The sequence below is a fragment of the Dromaius novaehollandiae genome, chromosome 2, assembly GCF_036370855.1.
Source record: "Dromaius novaehollandiae isolate bDroNov1 chromosome 2, bDroNov1.hap1, whole genome shotgun sequence".
NCBI lineage: Eukaryota > Metazoa > Chordata > Aves > Casuariiformes > Dromaiidae > Dromaius > Dromaius novaehollandiae.
The window spans coordinates 168747973-168758633 of record NC_088099.1 but is presented as its reverse complement, the minus strand read 5'-3'; the positions used below and the strand labels follow the sequence as shown (position 1 = coordinate 168758633).

The following is a 10661-nucleotide window of genomic DNA, read 5'->3' as shown; positions in this document are numbered from 1 at the left end:
GGAGGCTCCGTGTGGGGGAGCATAGCCAGAGGGGAGCTGTGGATGTCCCCAAACCTGGGGGGGACATGGAGAGCCCTGCATACCAAGGGAGGACATGTGGGGTCCCCACCACTTGGGGGGGGTTATGGGTGCCCCAAACTCGGGGGGACATGGGGAGACCCCATCCCTGGGGGGAGATGTGGGTGTCCCAAGCCAGGATGGGTCATGGTGGTCCTCAAACCTAGGGGGTCACAGGAGTCCCCTAAACCTGGGGGAGACACGGAGAGAGCTCACGCCCATGGAGGACATACTGGGTCCCCACAACTTGGGGGGTCACGGGTGTCCCAGACTTGCGGGGACATGAGGAGACCCCATGGCCAAGGGGAAGACGTGGGTGTCCCAAACCCAAGGTGCCCCGCTTGCCCCACGCCGAGCCGCTGACCGTGCCAGGGGGCTCGGTGACCGCTCGGCTCCGGGGCGTCCCGCATTGTCGGCAGCGCGGTTACAAAACGGCACGGACCCGCGGGAAACGGTTAAGGCGGTTTAAACGGGCGGTTCACACGCGGACGGCGCCCGCCCCGCCGCCGCGAGAGCCGTGGGCACCGCGGGGCACCGGGGGCTCAGCCGCCGGCGCGGATGAGGGGCACCAGTTCGTTGGTGAGGCCGTAGCGCTGGCCGCGCCAGGTGAAGTGGGTGGGCGGCTGCGCGGGGCCCTGGCCGTACTCGAAGCAGGGGCTCCACTCGAAAGCCAGCGCCGACTTCACCAGCCCCACGCCGCCCGCCCGGGCCGGCGCCGGGTGGTAGAGGCGCCCGTTCTCGGGCAGCATGGCCAGCCGGGGCGGCTCGAAGGGCACGACGAGGCGGTCGCCCCCGCCGCAGTAGGACAGCACCTCGGCGTCGCCGGGGCCGGCCAGCAGCTGGGTGAAGACGACGGGCCGGTCGTCGCAGCGGACGAAGTTGTGCTCGCGGCCGCAGGGCGAGAGGTAGGGGAAGTCGGCCTCGTAGCGCCCGCTGCGGTTCCGCTGCAGCTGCTTGAAGAAGAAGGCGAGGAACTTCACGTCTGCGGGGAGCGGAGAGGGGGGCATCGGCGCGCGCCGGCTCCCCGCCGCCCTGCACCGCAACGGCAGGAGGGCAGAGCTGCTCCGACAGTGGAAAACCGCTGTTTCGGTGGGACCCCGGCCCCGCCGTCTCCCCGCGCTCCCGGCCTCGAGCAGCCGCTTGTACCGCTGGCGGAGGGAGGAGAGCGCCGAGCGGGCGGGCGGCTCAGGAGGAACCATCGGGCAGGGAAAGGCGAACGGGAGCTATTAATAGCAAGAGCCGGAGGTAATTGTGCAAACAAAATGAATATGCAAAAGGAGCAGCACCTTGCTCCTTTCTCTGGAGAAACCCTCGGTGCGGCAAACGGGTTTTAACGGGAACGCAGAGAGCGGCAGGCGGGGGCAGAGCCCGGAGCGGGGTTTACGACCCTGATTAAGGATTAGTTGCGGGCTTTTAAAAGCAACCAGGAGAAACCGCAGCTTCAGGCGCTGCTGCTGCGGGGCAGAGAGCAGAGCAAACGCTTCTGGGGGCGCTTGGGGAGCAAGCTCGGCATCGTGGCGACAAACCCTCTCCGCGTGCCCAACCCTGCCCGTCTCCCGGCCACGGAGCACCCGGAGCAGGGCCGGGGCTCGCAGGCGGAGCGGACGCTACCTTTGAAGCAGGTGATGAAGTTCTTCACTTTGGCATCGTCCAGGAAAAGCTGCAAAGCAAGAGAGAGCCGCGTCAAGACGGGCGGGGGAGCCGCCGCGGGAGAGGGCTCCGAGCCGGGCGCCGGCAACGCAACCCCCCCGGGACGGACGCTGGCTCCCCGTCGCTCCCGGCCCCCCAAGCGCCTCGTTGACCTCCCCAGCAAGCCGCCGCGGCCGGCGACGGGGGCTCAGCCCCGGCTCCGATTCCCCAAGGTCGTTAGCGCGCCCATCGGGCAAACCGCTTCTTCGGTGCTAATTGCAACACGTTTTGATTAAATCGCCGTTAATTCGGCTCATGGCTAATGCAGAGCAGGGAAAAGAAAATCATCGGTTTGTGCTGAGAGCCACAAACTAAGGGAAGGTCTGGGGAGGGAGGAGGGCAGCGGGAGGCCAGGTCAACCCGGCTGCACACCACGGGCACCGGGAAGCCGCTCGTTAGCGGCGGCAATGAACCGGGGAGCCCCGGGGCGGCGGCACCTGGCCCTGGTGGTCGATGTAGTAGAAGTACTCGCGGGTGCGCGGCGCCGGGCTCTGCCCCTGCCGGTAACCGGGCCCGGGTGCCGCCACCGGGCCGCAGCCGCCGGGCCGCAGCCGCAACCGCAGCGCCCCCAGCAGCCGCATCCGCACCGGAACCGGAACCGGAGGCACCGCAACCGGACCGACTCCCTCCCTCCCCCAGCCGGAAGCGGAACCGGGACCGGGGCGCACCGGAAGCGGAACCGAGCGGCCGCGGGGCGGGGGCGGTTGCGCCGCTCTGCGCTGCGGCCTGGGCGGCCCCGGGGCGCCCTTAAACACCCCCATACGTCCCCTATAGACCCCGGCGCACCCCAGACACCCCCTATACATCCCCTATAGGCCCCCACGCACCCCTATAGGCCCCCATAGTCCCCTATAGACCCCGGCGCACCCCATAGACCCGCTATGCATCCCCCATAGACCCCCACGCACCCCCATAAACGCCTTTTAAACCCCCCTATAGACTCCAGTGCACCCCAGACACCCCCATACGTCCCCTGTAGATCTCAGTGCACCCCCAAACACCCTCTATACATCCCCCGTAGACGCCAGTGCAACCTAGACACCCCCATACATCCCCTATACATGCCAGTGCACCCCCAAACACCCCTTATATATCCCCTATAGACCCCTATACCTCAACTATAGACCCCAGGGCACCCCCAAACACCCCCTATACATCCCCTATAGATTCCTAGTACACCCCAACACCCCCAAAGACCCCTATACATCCCCTATATACCCCAACACACCCCATAGACCCCCCTATACATCCCCTATAGACCCCCAGTGCAACCCAAACACCTTCTATACATCCTCCATAGACCCTGGAGCACCGCAGACACCTATACATCCCCTATAGATCTCAGTGCACCCCATACACCCCGATGCGCCCCATAGACCCCAGAGAATTCCCTTTACCCCCTCTGTGCATCTGTTATATACTCTCTTTGCATCCCCATGCACCCCCTACGCACCCCTTATAGATTCCAGAGCACCCCCTACAACCCCTTGTGCACCCCATACATCCCCTGTTAACCCCAGTGCACCCCTATACACCCCTGACGCACCCCCTTACAGCCCCTGTGCACCCCTATATATGCCCTATAGACCACCTGGGCACCCTATATACCCAGTTCATCCCTATAGGACCCCAGTGCACCCCCACAGACCCCAGAACACCTCTATAGACCCGTTGTGTACCCCCTATAGACCTGATACACCCCTACGCACCCCCAATGCACCCCCATAGATCCCCCTGTGCACCCATATACAGCCCCTATAGACTCCCTATAAAACCCTCCATAGACCCCCTCTGCCCCCCCATGCACCCTGTATGCCCTGGGTGCATAGACCGCCCCAGGCACCCCACACTCCCAGCAGTGGGGGGCTATAGACCCTATGCAGCTAACATGGCCAGAGGAGACCATATACACACCCCTGTGCACCCCACAGAGCCTGCATGGTGTTGGGGGGACCATATACAACCTTCCATACAGCTCTACACAGCTTGCATATTTTGGGGGACCATATACACACCCCTATATACCACGTATAACTAGGAGGACCATACAGATACCCTGCTATGGCCATATGCAGCTCACATAGCCGGGAGGGACCACATACACACCCCTGTGCACCCTACAGAGCCTGCATGGTATTGGGGGGGGGACATATACACCCCCCTATAAGCTCTATACAGCTTGTATGTCTCAGGGGGCCCATATACACCCCCCCATACAGCTTACATTGCTGGAAGGACCATATACACACCCCTCTATGGCCCTACATAGCTTGCCTGGGCTTGGAGGGACCATATACACCCTGTTATACAGCCCTATATAGCCTGTGCAGCACAGCTGGCCCCCCACAGCCAGCCCTATGGTCCCTATAGAGCCTGCACCCCTATAGACCCCCTGTACATCCCCTATACCCCCCAGAGCACCCCTACACACCCCCAGCGCACCCCCTATGCACCCCTGGGGGAGGGCGCAGGCAGTGTCGGGGCTGCGAGCAGCTGTGTGAGGCCAGGCAGCGGCGCCCCGGCAGGGGACCACACTCCGCTCCAGGGTTAACAACCTGTGGGGCACAGAGACGCCAGACGGGGGGCAGTGGCCATATGTAGCTTTATTCACACAACATGGAGTCGCCTCTACATGTCCATGCTTCGTAATTACAGAGTTCGTGGGGCGCCGGCACGCGGCGGCGCCCGCCCGGGGGGGCCCCGGGGAGGGCGGCGGGGGCAGCGCGGCCGAGCCCCGCGCCAGCACCCTCCCGCCGCCGCCTTTCGGGGCCCTCGGCCTTGCCGCTTAGTGGTTTGGGCTTGTGTGTGTTTTTTTTTTTTAAATCGTTTTAATAATAAATAAAAACTCGATTCTAAAAAAAAAAAAAAAAGAGAGAGAAAAATATATAAAACCCAGGAAAAAAAAAAAAAAGAAAAATCAAGTTTACACCGACGAGAACGCAAGCCAGACACCCAAAATGTACAGCGCAGCGGGACCCGGGCTGCGGCGCAACGGGCACCGGCGGCGGCGCGGGCGGCCGGCTTTATTTTTATTAAAAAAAATCAAAGAAAAAGGAAAAAAAAAAAGACATCTCTGTACAAGGTGTGCGGCGGCCGGCGGGCGAGGGGGGGGCCCCCGCAGCGCCCGCTCCCCGCGCGGCTCGGCCGCCTGGCAGTGCGCACAGCTGGGTGGGGGGGGGCCGAGCCCCCCCTCCCCGGGCCGTCGCCGATGGGCGGGCGACGGCCCCGAAGATAAAATAATCTGGGGTTAAAACTATGTCGTTAGCAAAGGTTCCTAGGTAATATCTCTCTGTATAGCTCTATATACTCTTACCGGCCCGGGTTGCCCCCCCCCGCGCCGGCCCGGTGCCCCCCGCCCCGTCCCCGGCGCCGTCCCTCGCCGGCCCGCGCGGTGGGGATGGAGCCGAAGGCACTTGCTCGCGGGAGCCGCGGGGCCGGCGCGCGGGCTCCCCCCCGGCTCCCCCCGGCTCTCCCGGCGGCCCCGGGGGCTCGGTGGGGCTCTCCTGGGTGAGACGGATCCTTCGGGTCCGGCGGTGATGGTGGGCGCTGAGACGGGTCCGGGGGGGGCCAAGGGGAGATGATGGGCACCAAGATGGGTCCAGCAGGGCCAGGAGGCGATGACGGGCGCCGAGATGGGTCTAGCAGGGACAGGTGGAGATGATGGGCACCTAGACAGGTCCATCAGGGCCAGGTGGAGATGATGGGCTCCAAGATGGGTCCAGCAACGCCAAGTGGAGATGATGGGCACCAAGATGGGTCCAGCAAGGCCAAGTGGAGATGACGGGCTCCAAGATCTGTCCAGCAAGGCCAAGTGGAGATGACGGGCTCCAAGATCCGTCCAGCAGGGCCAGGTGGAGATGATGGGCACCAAGATGGGTCCAGCAGGGCCAGGAGGCAATGACGGGTGCTGAGACGGGTCCAGCAGGGCCAAGTGGAGATGATGGGTGCCAAGATCCGTCCAGCAGGGCCAAGTGGAGATGATGGGCACCAAGATCTGTCCAGCAGGGCCAGGTGGAGATGACGGGCTCCAAGATCCGTCCAGCAGGGCCAAGTGGAGATGATGGGTGCCAAGATCCGTCCAGCAGGGCCAGGTGGAGATGATGGGCACCAAGATGGGTCCAGCAGGGCCAGGAGGCAATGACGGGCACTGAGACGGGTCCAGCAGGGCCAAGTGGAGATGACGGGTGCCTAGACAGGTCCGTCAGGGCCAGGCAGAGATGATGGGCACCCAGATGGGTCCGGCAGGACCAAGCGGAGATGACAGGCACCAAGACGGGCCCAGCAGGACCAGGCGGAGATGGCGGGCACCACGATAGGTCCAGCGGGACCAGGTAGAGATGACAGGCACCAAGGTGGGTCCAGCAAGGCCAGGTGGAGATGACGGGCTCCAAGATGGCTCTGGCAGGGCCACGTGGAGATGACGGGCTCCAAGATGGGTCCGGCAGGGCCATGTGATGACAACAGGCGCCGTGATGGCTCTGGCAGGTCCCGGCGGAGATGATGGGTGCCAAGATGGGTCCAGCAGGACCAGACAGTGCTGATGAGACGGGTCCAGTGCGGTCCGACGGCGCTGCCAGGGCCCAGAGGGAGACGGGAAATGTCATCTCTGCACGTGTGGAGAGCTGTGGCCCGGCTGGGAGATGACGACGGTGCACGGGGACGGGGCTGGCCCGGCACCGGGTGCCAGAGGGGTGCCAGAACCCCCCTCCATGAGCGTTCACCGCTGAGGGTGCCGGGGGATGCTCCCGGCCCCCGGTTCCCGTGGTCTTCCGCTTTGCTGCCGGCCGCCTCGCTCGCTGGCGATGACTCCTTGGGGGTCCCGCAGCAGAGCCTGGACGCGCCGGCCCCGGCCCTTGCACGGGGGGCACCCGTGGCCCCCGGCGCCTCCGGCTTTGCTCGGATTGCAGCCCCGGAGGCTCGGCCGGTCCTGGCCAGCGGGAGCTCGTGGGCCCGTCGGAAACAGCCCTAAGTGGGGCAGAGGGACGGGCCGATCTGCCCCTGCACCGCGCGTGGCCCCCCAGGCTGCTCGTGACCCCCAGCCCTGGCGGGAGACGCGGAGCCCCCCGAGCCAGCCGACCGCTCCGGCAGGGCAGCGAGCCGGCCCGAGGGCCCGGAGAGGACGGGGTCCGCCCTGCCGCGGGGTCCGGCTGGCAGCGCTCGGCCGGGTGGGGTCGGAGGGGACGGGGGCGGCGGAGGTGGGATTCGGGTGCGGCTTCGCCCCCGCGCGCTGCTATAGGACGCCCTCCATGAAGCTGGTGTCGAGGTGCTGGATGAGCACCCGGATGAAGGACATCTCCTTGCGGGTGTTCTCGAAGATGATGCGCGGGTCGTCCGACTGGCAGCGCAGGCAGTTGGGGGCCATCACCATGGCCAGGTTATTGACGTCCATCTTGGTGACGGCCACGTTGGCCGGCTGCACGAACACCTGGGGAGAGGAGCGCGGCGGTGACGCCCGGACCCCCGGCGAGGGTCCCCCGCGGCCCCGCGCGGGCAGCCGGGCTGCGACGGACGCCCCGGGGGCGTCCCGGCCTCACCTGTAGGAAGCGGATGAGGTAGCACAGCACCGTTTTGTTGATCCTGGGCAGAGAGTGGACGACAGCGATGGCGGCCTCGGGGTTCTCGTAGTGGGTGATGCACTGCTCGTAAAACTCGTGGGGGATCAGCGGCTCCTCCAGCTCCCGGTACCACAGCTTCAGCAGGGAGGCTGCGGGGGCAGAGCGGGGCCGTGAGCCGCGTGGCACGGAAACAGCACCAGGTCCCCCAGGCCGGGCCACGGCCAGCATCTCCTGCAAGGCCCAGGGGCAGCAGAGACACGGGCAGGACGTGGCGTTTGGCATGGTGGCAAGGTGACCTGGGCACCTGCAGGACGTGGGGACACTGAAAGATATGCGGGGACACCAAAAGGCACGTGGGGGCACCAAAAAATACATGGGTCTATGGGGCAATGGGACATGCCCATGGAAGAGATGTCCATGGCGGGCTACCAGAGATACAGCCGTCACCTTGGGACATCCTAGCGTCACCAACGGTGACTGAGCTCCATCCTGCTCTGTGCCTCCTTCCTCCGTCCTGCCCCACGGCGGATGGACCCCCACCGGCCATCCCGGCCCACGCCGGCTCCTCACCGGGAACGTGCGGGTCCTCCAAGCCCGTGGGGATCTTCCACTGATCCACCTGCAGCTTGAGGGCGTTGACTTCGTCGATGTCCCCGGGGACCCTGCGCAGGAGAGATGTGTCAGGGGCATGGACGCCGTGGGCTGGGGTCCCCTTGGTGTGGGGACGAGCCCCGCTGTCCCCACCATGAGGGCGAGAGCCCGGGGACCCCGGGATGGGGCAGCACCCGAGCCCCTGGCGTGATGCATTACAGAGCAGAGGCTTTTTGTCCCCAGTTTTCCCGCGCCACCAGGCAACCGGTGGTGCCCTCCCGGGGAGCCGTGCGTGCCGGGAGGATGCTCTGGCCGTGGCCGCGGCCGTACCTGAAGATGCCCTCAGTCTGGTCGCCGTTGAGCGCCAGCACCTCCTCGGACAGGCGGGTCTGCACCCAGGGCAGCTGCCGGTCCGGGTACCGCTCCTTCTGCATGTTGATGATGTCCTGCAGGGAGCTGCCGAACATGGAGGGGTTGAACACGGCGTTCTTCGCGTGCCGGATCTCCTCGATGTTCGGCTTCTTCAGGCCCTGCGGGAGACAGGAGGGGCAGTGCGGCGGCGGCGAGCCGAGCCGAGCCGGGACTCTTCCCGCGCCCTTCCCGGCTGCGCTGGTGGTTTGGTCACAGGAGGGCACTGCTGCCCTTCCCGCGGCGCGGGAGCTGCAGGCTGCGGACGTGCGGGAGGAGACGGCCGCAGCGGCTGATGCCAACGCGACGAGCGCGCGATGCCGAGACGCTGCCACGCGAGCGCCGTCGGCAGCGGCACCACAAACGGGCAGGAGCCGAAACGCGGGCCGGGGCACGTGCACGGGCGAGCCGGACCCCACCGGCGCCCCTCGGGAAAGCCGCGAGAAAAAAGGAACGAGGCCGCGAAGGGCCAACGATACCTTCTTGGCGCCCGTCAAGGCCGCTTTCTGGAGCTTGTTGTAGCAGTACTTGGCGTAAGTGCTTATTGCCACCCCTGCGGGAGAGAAGAGAGCGGAGGGTCAGAGCGCGAAGCGCTGACGGGCTATCAGCGGAGACCAGGCACGTGCCGCGGGCGAGCCCGGGGACTCCCCCGCCGGGCGCCGTGATAATCCGCGGCAATCCACTCCCGGGGATTGAACTGGGATTTAGCTTAAGCCGGGAGCGTGACGGACGCGCCTCGTTACGCAAGGCGACCACGGCTTGACCGCTCCGACGGCGGTCGACACCCCCGGAAACGCGGAGCGGCAAAGCGGTGCGCTGGCCTCTCTTCACTTCCTCGCTCCGTGCAAAATCCAGGGCCAGGCTAGAAATGTAGTTTTTCCCCCTATTTTGGTCTGTGTTTGTACGAGGGAGGGAGAAAAGGGCGCTTTGAGACGGCGGCACCGGCACGGCGCGGGTGCGTGGGTTCCTTCGGTGTCCCGACGCCCCGAACGAGCGCTTCCAGCCTTAGCTTTGGCTAAAGCCACGCTTGGGGGACATCTGGCAGCCTTCGCCTTTCCCTCCGTCCCCAACGCACAGGGAGCAGCGGACTTCTTTTATTTCTCCCACGCACAGCGAACCGGCCAGGGATGCGGCTCCGGATGCTTCGATGGATGAAACGGTGGACCGGGGCTCCGAAAGCCATGCCGGGGTGGTCCGGGGCAGGATGCTCTCCGGGCTGTGTGATCCCGAGGTCTCCCGGTTTTGCACGCTGGCAGAGCGCTGCCAGAGCCCAGAAGCTGCCGAGCGGGAGAGGCCAGGACTGCTGCTCCGTCCGAGCCTCCAGCGGAGCCGGCTTTGCCCGGCGCTGGGAGAAAGGGGCTCTGCAACCCTCCGGTCCATCCCCATCCGCACAGGGCGCACGGGAAACGCGTGCCTGCTGCACAGACGCGGCCGGGAGGATACTGCAAGGCTTGAAACGCGCCGTGCCGTGCCACCCGCTGCACGAAACGCAACCTGAGCGGTGCGAAGCGATGCTTTCTGGAGGTCTCCGCGTCTGTACGGGGTGGGGAACGTGGGTGCCCCAGGGTGAAGCCTGCACAGCACCACCAGCATCACGTCAGCACGCCGAGCACCCACGTGAGACCGGCCGTCCCGGGTCCAGGAGCTTCACGGGCCAATTTCTTCAAAGCTCAATCACCTTCCCAGTCTGCAGGCGTGCGTGAGCACGGAGCGGGGAGGAGGCGCGAGCCCGGGAGGAAGAGCACGGCCAGCAGCTCCACGGTGTTGCTTTGCAGCCCGGGCTGGCAGGTCCTGCGCCCGGCCTGGTCCAACCCCGGATGGTCAAGTGGTTTCTCCTGGGACCCTCACCGGCTTCTCCTTCTGCTCTTCCCAGCGTCCTTCTCGTCCCCCGTCCCTCCCCCAGCAGGTTTCTCCTTGGAGAAAGACTCTGGTCTACGGGTTTCCAGCTTTGGGGCAGTAAAACCCCCAAGGTGGAGGCTGCCAAGGGAAAGGGGTACCTGCTGTCTGCCCCTCCTGCCCCCCGCCCACCCCGGAGGGTGCGGGTGCCGCACCGGGGACGCCTGGGCCCCCGCCGGGTTAATCCGCCAGCACATGGCAAGGAAAAACCTAAGCGGCTTCTGTTCCTCTAAGTGGCTCCGGTTAATTAAATTCCTGCCTCCCCCCATTCTCGCTAATTAGCACGTTAACTACATCTTCCTCTAGCAGGTGCCAAGCAGAGACCCATTTTGCACGGCGAACCCGCGCGAGCTGGAGGCCGCGCTGCCTCGGAGAGCCCCACCGCCCCGCTCCCCCCGGCGAAGCGAAGCCCCTGGAAGCGTTCGGGGAGCGAAGAGAGCTGAAGTGGAGCTGGGGGTAGGGAGG

At 65.5% G+C, this 10661-nt stretch overlaps 2 protein-coding genes across 3 annotated transcripts in view; both read right to left on the bottom strand.

Moving 5' to 3' along the window:
* Window positions 1-507: 507 nt before the first annotated feature.
* Window positions 508-2427, bottom strand: C2H8orf82 (chromosome 2 C8orf82 homolog). The gene is made up of 3 exons (XM_026117181.2): window positions 2184-2427; window positions 1669-1717; window positions 508-1039 (listed from the first exon to the last, which is right to left on the bottom strand). Exons 1-3 carry the CDS (start codon window positions 2325-2327, stop codon window positions 600-602), a joined length of 633 nt encoding a protein of 210 aa, XP_025972966.2. The 5' UTR covers window positions 2328-2427; the 3' UTR covers window positions 508-599.
* Window positions 2428-4331: 1904 nt separating this feature from the next.
* ARHGAP39 (Rho GTPase activating protein 39) overlaps window positions 4332-10661 on the bottom strand; it is a 150999-nt gene continuing 144669 nt past the window's right edge. For both annotated transcript variants that reach the window (XM_064507950.1, XM_064507951.1), the window contains 5 exons: window positions 8780-8853; window positions 8223-8422; window positions 7872-7963; window positions 7281-7450; window positions 4332-7171 (listed from right to left, as the gene is read on the bottom strand). In XM_064507950.1, coding sequence (XP_064364020.1) covers window positions 6977-7171; window positions 7281-7450; window positions 7872-7963; window positions 8223-8422; window positions 8780-8853 — 731 coding nt within the window. In that variant the 3' untranslated portion in view covers window positions 4332-6976. The remainder of the gene's footprint in view (window positions 7172-7280; window positions 7451-7871; window positions 7964-8222; window positions 8423-8779; window positions 8854-10661) is intronic.

Bases quoted from the DNA above. Each gene is read 5' to 3' on its own strand.
- C2H8orf82 (XM_026117181.2), bottom strand. From the start codon at position 2,327: ATGCGGCTGCTGGGGGCGCTGCGGTTGCGGCTGCGGCCCGGCGGCTGC. The intron at 1,718-2,183 runs GTGCCGCCGCCC...CTTGCTTTGCAG, and splicing joins ACATCGACCACCAGGGCCAG to CTTTTCCTGGACGATGCCAA. The intron at 1,040-1,668 runs GTAGCGTCCGCT...CGCTCCCCGCAG, and splicing joins CTTCATCACCTGCTTCAAAG to ACGTGAAGTTCCTCGCCTTC.